Source organism: Corapipo altera, unplaced genomic scaffold (genome assembly GCF_003945725.1).
Source record: "Corapipo altera isolate COAL_440 unplaced genomic scaffold, ASM394572v1 81, whole genome shotgun sequence".
NCBI lineage: Eukaryota > Metazoa > Chordata > Aves > Passeriformes > Pipridae > Corapipo > Corapipo altera.
Genome location: NW_020884987.1, coordinates 706,506 through 714,627, shown reverse-complemented (window position 1 = coordinate 714,627; position 8,122 = coordinate 706,506). Strand labels below are relative to the sequence as shown.

At 54.8% G+C, this 8,122-nt stretch overlaps 1 protein-coding gene across 1 annotated transcript; it reads left to right on the top strand.

The window, feature by feature from the left end:
- Positions 1 to 4,186: 4,186 nt before the first annotated feature.
- Positions 4,187 to 8,121, top strand: LOC113958097 (the record flags this gene model as incomplete). The annotated part of the gene is made up of 11 exons (XM_027666165.1): positions 4,187 to 4,773; positions 5,039 to 5,103; positions 5,218 to 5,370; positions 5,547 to 5,695; positions 5,927 to 6,074; positions 6,319 to 6,506; positions 6,596 to 6,733; positions 7,012 to 7,126; positions 7,291 to 7,428; positions 7,668 to 7,844; positions 7,978 to 8,121. Coding segments are annotated over exons 1-11 (1,497 nt in total), but the record flags the coding sequence as incomplete, so codon positions are not given.
- Between the last annotated feature and the right edge of the window lies 1 nt (position 8,122).

The following is an 8,122-nucleotide window of genomic DNA, read 5'->3' as shown; positions in this document are numbered from 1 at the left end:
TTCATATTCAGTGCACCAGAACACGAACATATTAAAGTTGCTGAGATTTTCTGAATATTGACTTTCCTCCCTCGCACCCGGAGAAACCTTGGCCTTAGGGTTACTGTGTGATGGTGATTTCTAAATCTGTTTTTTACATAAGAACAGACAAAGTAAACAACAGCACTCAAGAAAGAGCTGATGGCCCTCCTTCAGGCTTTTGACTTCCAGGAACCACTGCTTTTTAAGGGAATCACAGAAAAAACCCCTTAGGAATATTTTGTGCAAGGTTGCTATCTTGCCTTTCATTTACAACAAAGAAATCAAGCTACATTTGAATGTTAACTTACTTCCTCCTTTTTTTGCCTATCAGTTGTTCCCAGCCACAACTGGTGTGATATATTTCTGCACTTCTTTCACCTGTTATCAGAGGCTGAGCTGGTCTGTAAGACCTTCTCCCCATCAGCCTAGATGGGTGTCCCTGTGCTCTGCATTTTGTCCTAAGGAACATCTGTGGGTTTAGGGGTGAGGATCATTTCAGAGCTGATCCCTTGCTAAGGGAGAGCAAGGATTATAACAGAGGTGGTTCTCAGCAGGTGCTCTGGGCACCTGTTTAAAAGAGCAGGCTGTGGGCCTTATTGGGAAGGAATGTTTCTTGTTCTGTGCCTATTGCTCTTCAGGGTGGTGCACAGGAATGGTATTAGGGTCTGGAGGGGATGGGATGGGACCTGCTGAGATTCCTGGGAATCATGAACTTGAACTTAGCTGTCTTGAATGAACCAGACACACTTCTCTGGTACTCCCTGCAACCCGAGAGCTGGACAGCTGCAGGTTTTCCTGGTACTCTCTTTGTGTCCCACATCCTTTCTGGCGAGTGCTGAGGACGTGGCTCCCCACCAAATCTGAGCTGATCTCTTTCAAGGGGGGTGACATCCCAGAAGTGGAGGGGGGACACCCTAGCTGAGCTCACCTCAGAAATCAGGGGGTAACCAGAGCTGAGCTCAGCCCAGAGCTGGGCATGACCTCAGCTAAGCACAGCCCAGAGCTGGGGGGGCCGTGCCCTTGCTGCCCTGGCTGCTGCAGGGCCCTTAGAGCAACCTGGTCTAGTGGAAGGTGTCCCTACCCATGCCAGGGGCATTGGAACTGGATGAGCCTTAATGTCCCTTCCAACCGAAACCATTCTGTGATTCTATCAGGAGAGGGACAAGGAAGGAGGAGGCTGCTCAAAACTTCTACCCCACAGGATCCCCTCTGGGCAGGAAGGCTTCTGTTCCCCCAGAACAGTCACGGTTGTTTTGGCAAGGAGGACAAAGAAGAAGGAAACTGCTGGCTAGCCACCCCTTCTACCCTATAGGATCCCTTCCAGGCAGGAAGGCTCTCGTTCCCCAAGGACAGGAACTGTGTTTTTCATTATTTAAATTATTCCTTTCTTTCACTACTTTGCCAGACAAAGTAAACAGTAGATAGATGTTGACAGCCAATTTTGTCCATACCTCAAAGCAATTCAGTAGGAATTGTCCCCAAGCCTTTCCAAACTTCTGTGAAATCCCAACCATAAGCAGCTGTGAGCTGTGTTCATATAAAACAGTGAACCCTCTCTGGGCTTTTCACCTAACAAAAGGAACATACAGGAAAATGTGTGTCTTAATAGTGTTAAAATCTGCTCCAAGCTGCAACTTTGGACTGAGCACATGCAGGAGAGATCAAACAGATACTGGATATATTCAGTATAATTCATGTTTCATGGAAACTGTTTCCTCCAGGAATACTCTGACATTCCTCCCAGGGATCTCCTAGAGTGTTTTGATCTCTGATTTCAGGACCTGAGATCCCAGGTGTCAGCCCCACACCACTCCCAGGATGCTACCTGAGGTGATTTTTCTCCTTTGGAAAAAATCCTAGCTCCAGAATCTATGAAAGGCTCACCCAAGGCATCTCGTGGAGTCTTTTGATCCATGGTTTTGGGACCTGTGATCCTGAGTGGCAACCCCAGCCTCCTCCAAGAAAGTTTCCTGAGATTATTTTTCTGGTTTGGGGAAATCTGTTTCCGTTCCTCAGAAATTGTAGCTCACGACACAAAAAGAAAGACACAAATGCAGACCAGTGTTTTCATGCTATAAAAAGAGCCATTCCATGACTCTCAGACTCCATGACTTTATGGCCGGGGTTGGAAGGTTTGTCTGCCAAAGCATCCTGCTCATTGGCTCGTCCTGAGCATCCTGGAGAGATCCAGGTAGGCCTTTTTGGCAGCTGGGCATTAGCAGAGCTTAAAATGGGGCAAACTCAGCTGAGATACCCTGGGAGGTGCTGTGTGCTCCTCTCTGCTGCCACGGGAGGGTTTGTCTGGTTTGGGGTGACTCTGGGGGTGTGAGGGGGTGCCACATGTACACAGGCCAGCCAGTCCTGTCCCCCTGGGTCCCTGCAGTGCCCCCCAATAATCCTGCCTCCGCGTGTGGATGCTGGCCAAGGCTGGGCTGCAAGTGAGGCAGCTGGTTGTAAGCTTGCCTGGAACTCCATGTCAAGCCCAATGGTGTTCCTTCAGGACATAGTGCTGAGGGGTCTCCTCTAAGCCTCTTGTGGGTAAGTTGCTTTCTTGTGGAATGTTCTCCGTTACCAGAGAGTAATGAGGGAGCTGGAGAAAGAGCTCGGTAGCTGCTTTGGATCATTGACCAGCAGTCCTGGTTAAGTGGAGAGACTTGCCAGTTGCTTGGAAATGAGCAAATGGAAGGCCCTCGTGCAAGAAAGGTGGGAAGGATGATGTGGGGAACTATGGGCCTGGCAGCCTGCCCTTGGTACCGGGGAAGGTGATGGGGCAGATCATCCTGAGTGTCATCCCCAGGCATGTGCAGGACAACCAGGGCATCTCCTGGAGCATGGGAAGGCTCTGCAGAGGGATCAGCCAGAGATGCTGGGGTGGGGTGGGTGTTGAGGGGTTCTGTGGGGATGTTTGGGAGGATTTGGTGTTGGTGGGAATGTTGAGGAGGGAACTGTGTGGAAGGTGGGAGGCGTGGGCTGAAATTGGATCCAGTTCAAAGGCAGCCTCTGTGGTTTTGCAGAGCTTTGGTTATGGAGGGCAGAAGGAATATCTAGAACTCTTTTTTTTCTGTCAGTGGTCCTGGTTGTCATCCAGGGCAGAAGAGGGGAGAGTTGTACTTTACTGGCCACTTATCTACCTTACTGGAGGGAGGATTAGTGTTTTTTGCAATATCCCTCTTTGTGTGAGGTGCTTTTGTAACACTGAGTGAACTTCCATTCCTTGACAGCTTTTATACCTTAATGGAATTCTTATTAGCTCTTAACAGAAAAGTGTTTGAAAACCAAACAATATCCAATTTATTTATTTATTTTTGGCTCAGTTAATGTTTATTTTTTGCAATTGACTCTCAACGGACCCTGTTAAGGCAAAGGAGTTGCTGGTTTGGGGTGGGAAGCAAACTTGCAAATCTTTTACCTTCGCAGGTTGTGCCAATGAACTTGGGAAGTTTGCAGCTTGATTTGACACTCCTTGCGTTGAGCAAAGGAAAACAATGTGGATTCCTGGTTTCCTGAATTTAGGATTATTAAAAGCCAGATTCTTCTTTGCCTTCACAGCAAAGATGTTTTTGTGCGGCAGGTCATCACTTGCATGCAGAAATCATTCCTGGAGGAAGCAACAGCTTCTGCCTTCTGACAGCTGCCGAGCGTGGCCACCAATTGCTCCAGCTGCCGCTCCCAACAGCCCCCTGCAAGAGCGCAGACATCAGTGCCCGTTGGCTTTGGCTGCCCTGTGGCAGAGAAGTCCCCAGGGGGCACAGCTCTGTGGGGCAGGACTCAGCTCTGCTAGGACTCGGGGCGGTTGCAGGTCTCCTTGGGAGAGGACTTGCCAGAGCTGCTGATTTTGGTGCAGCCCTGGGCAGTGGGATGGGAGCAGCATTGGTACCCTTGCCCCCACACTCCTTCTGTGTGTCACAGCCCCGTGTTTGGGAGGGCCACCAGCCGGCACTTCTCCCAAGGAGCCCGTACCAGCTTGTGTGGAGGCCCCGTGGCCTTCCTGCTGCGGCTGCGTCGGCAGCCGAGGGGTCTCCTTCTGCTGCTGTGGGCAGGCACAGCAGGGGAGGGTTTGCTTAGTTTTTGAGCTGTGCCTAAAGTTTGTGTTCAGCTGTCTTCAATACTTTGGAGAACGGACTCCTTCCCACCTGGGGCAGGTTGGGCGGGCTGGGGGAGGCCCCAGGGCACATGGCAGTGTGTCACAGGGCCCTTTGTGACATGTGATGACTTAGTAGTGGTGGTGAGGTGGCCACGCCTCAGTGCTCCTCGGAGTGTCCAACAGGACAGACAGGACAGAGTGGTGCTGTGCGGAGCCCCCGTGCAGCGAACTCCTTCCCTGCTGATCTGGAGCGTTTTGGAAGTGTTACTCTTGCAGGTGCCCTCGAGGCAAGACTGCGGGACTTGGTGACCCGTAGCCTTCCGAGGTTTCCCCCACCCTTTCAGCAGGTGCCTTTGAGGCTCAACCACAGGACTTGCTGACCTGGAGCCTTTATAAGAACTCTTCCATCCTTGTGGCAAGAGCCCTTGAGACCAGACTGTAGCTCTTCCATGGCTCCTCTCCTGCTGGTGCCCTCAAGGCCCCACTGTGGGACTTGGTGATCAGTAGCTTTTCTCAGGTTTTTCTGTTGCAGTTGCCCTTGACGCCAGACTGTGGAGTGGTGTGGAGACACCTTAGCCTGTTTGGGATGAAGAAGGTGAAGGAAGGTGCTGGGGCTGCCCCAGCTCGGCAGCCTGAAAGAGTGGAGTGGTTCCAGCCCCTGCAGGAGGGTGAGTGGCAGAGCTGGGCCCCAGAGCTGGTGGCTGCAACCAGCTGGACCTCATCCCATCCCATCCCATCCCATCCCATCCCATCCCATCCCCTGTGGACATGACCAGGGAAAGGGAGGGGGAAGGAGGGCCCAGGGCTGATCCCCCGGCAGCTCCATGCACTGGCCATCCCAGGGCTGGCCCTGCCTGTGGAGCACAGGGCTGGGCTGTGTTCTGCGGCCTGTCCCGCAGCCCCTCAGCTCTGACCGCGCTCGATCTTTGCCAGATCCAGGCCAGGACCGGACACAAGAACAGGACCGCGCCCGTGGCCACTTCCGCAGGGCAGCACAGGTACCTGCAGCCACGGCCTCCTGGGCTGGGCCTGCCGTCACTGCTCAGCCTGGCACTGCTGTCAGAGCCCTCCAGGGCACATCCCTCTCTTCCCTGGCCTTTGTTCTCCTGCAGACATTTAGCAACCTGATAGGACCTCCGTGCAGAGAAATGATCACCATGCTGACTAAAGGCACGGCAAAGCCTGACACCATGCTAACTCAGAGTCTGGCTTCTGCTCCCAGTATGGATTTCTTTGGGGAGAGAGTTGTGTCCCGTCGAGATGAAGTAAGCAGCCTGCGGCCAGGACTTGAGCCCCCCAGAGCTTCTGTATCCCACTCAAGCTGGGCCCCCTCAGCCTTTGAGGCCAGCACAGAGTGGTGGGAAGGGAAGCACTTGTCAGGGGAAGCTGGGTAAGTTGATTGGTCTGGCAGCTCTCCAGCTCTCTGCCATGCCTCCTTCAGGTGCCGGCCCTTGTGAGGAAAATGCACCAGAATCTCTCCTCCAACACACCTCCAGATGACAGGCTGTTTATTAACATTCTGAGGCTGACTGATATACACCCTGCTGATGTTGTATTCACCCTCCTGCGCTGTGCCCCATCGTGTGACAGGTACAGGGCCTCCCTGCCTTCAGGGCTCAGGGCTTAGCAGCCTTTAGAGCCCATCACCCTGTACATCCCATCCCACGTGGTTGGCCAGAGGGACGGTGAGTTCCAGGACACTCTGGCACCTCTGTTTCCCAGCCCTGCCGTGTCAGCCCCCGATCCTGCTACCATGGTCCCTCCTTGCTCCTCAAGGCACTTTGGCCAGCACCCCCCTGACACAGAACTCTGGACCCACAGAGCTGCTGCAACTATGTGGAAGACCATCGCCTCATCAGGAATGACAGTGGAGAAGGTGTTGCCAAAGCTGCTCTGCGTGATGGAGGACTGGCCACTGCACAGCACGTCCACCTCCGACGGGGACAAAACAGATGTCTTTGCCCTGGCTGTGAGTTTCTGGAACTGGCCTTTGTTCAGCCCCAGATTGCCTCTCTGGTGGCTCTCCATCCTCCCCCACCACCACATCTCCTTGCCTCAGGCACTGGGCTGGAAATGTGGTTAGGGGCAGGTACAGGGGCAGCAGGCCAGGTGCTTCCCCTGTGTCTCCCCTGGCCTCTCCCTCCCCCACTTGGGCCCTGCCGCATGGATGTCTGGGCACTGAGCACTGTCTCCATCTGGTTTCCTTTTTGCAGGCAACCAGGGTGATTTGGGAGATCCTCCGCCTGCCCTGGTGCCCAGAGCCACTGGTGAAATATTCCCCCCCCCTCCTTGTGCATCTGCTCTTCCAAGTCTTCATCAGTACAAAGCAGATGTCGGAGGAGGTCAACGCCTTCTGGAGGGGATGCCGGGAGAAACGCGGCCTTCCTGCCAACCCCAACAGGTGCTCCATCCCAGTCCTCCCATCCCTGCCATGTGCCAGGGGCTGGGGCCAGAGCTCTCAACATGGCCTGGGCTTTGCTCTGCACACAGGTTTGCAGGGCAGACAGTGAAGGCACTGCTTCGCCGTCTGCGGTGTCTACATTTGGTGATGGCAATGGAACGGAAGCATGGCTGGGACACGCTCCTCAATGCTGACACTCACCACTACGCAGTGGGTCTGCTGGCCAGGTGAGACCCCCTTGTCCCCGCTGCCCCTGTCATTTCTGTCCTCTGCATGGGGCACCACACACAGTGCCCGTGGTCATGGGCCAGAGGGCCTTGTCACCCAGGAATGGCCGAGCAGAGTGGCAAAGGCTGGGAGAGGCGGGTGCACAGGAGGAGCAGTCTGCCAGAGTGCCCTGGTCCCCTGCCAGGGTGCTGGGGAAAGACCAGGGCTCTGTGAGTGAGTCCCAGGAGAGGTCTGCCCACCCAGCTCATGGTTGATGTTGCCTATTTCCCCCTGCCAGGGAGATGCGTCGTGCCTCGAGCCCCTTGTGTTCCCCAGTTGCCCTCTGCCTGCTGGGGCTGCTCATCAGGGAGAAGCCACGCTGGGAGCTTCCCGCCATGGCATTCTTTGTGGAGGTGAGCCTGATGGCGAGTGCTGCCTCGCCAAGCTGCCTCCACTTCTCTGCTCTCTTGCAGCTGCCCAGGATGGTGCCACGCCCTGTGCTGCTGCCTGGGCCCAGCCCTGTGAGGGTGCGGGCTGCTGCCAGCTGGGCACTCCATCAGTGCTCCGTGCCTTTCAGGTCCTGGACTGCCTGGACATGACTGACTGTGGTGAAAACATCCTAGAGATCCTTTCAAGGCACCTACAGAGTGAATGCAAAGAGAGACGTCGCCTGGCAATCAGAGGCCTCGTGGTGCTGAGCAAGGATTCCATGATGGTAAGAAGGGGCAGTTGGCTGAAGCCGTGCTGGAATCCTGGGGCGGGGGAGTGCAGTCACCTGGGCTTGGCTGGGCTTCGGGAGCTGTGGCAGCTGCTCCCAGCTCTGCTGCCTCCCTGCTCAGCTGCCCAAGTCCCTTGGGACAGGCCTTTGGCTCATCACGTGAGGCTTCCCCACCAGAGTGGGGTTATTGCTACAGCCCTTCATGGCTTCCCAGCACAGCCTTGTGTTCCTCACAGGCCAAAAGAATGTGCAGCCTCTCCGAAAGCCTTGTGGAGCTACTGCAGGATGTGGATGTAGAGGTGGTCGGGATGGCCTTGCCGATGTTCATGAATATGCTGCAGAACAAAGACATCCTAATCTCCAGGCCCACTGCCCCGAAGCTGGCTGAGGCGCTCCAGCCACTCTTTGACAGCGTAAGGCTCTGTGCTCCTAGCCAGGGGTGCTGGGTGCTGCAAGGAAACTTTGGGCCTTGTGGATTTTCAGACCTGTGCCCACATGGACCTGGAACAGCTGGTGCTGAGGTCTTTTCCTCTTCCTTTCCATCAGGACAACAGCCATGTGCAGGTCCTCTCCATTCGCCTCTTCCGAAAGGTGATGGAGTTGGTAGTGGCTGAGGGAAAGAAGCCCCTGGAGAGATATGTGAGCCAGAGCCTGTTCCCACTCTTTTTGCACTGGCATGAGGAGAAACAGG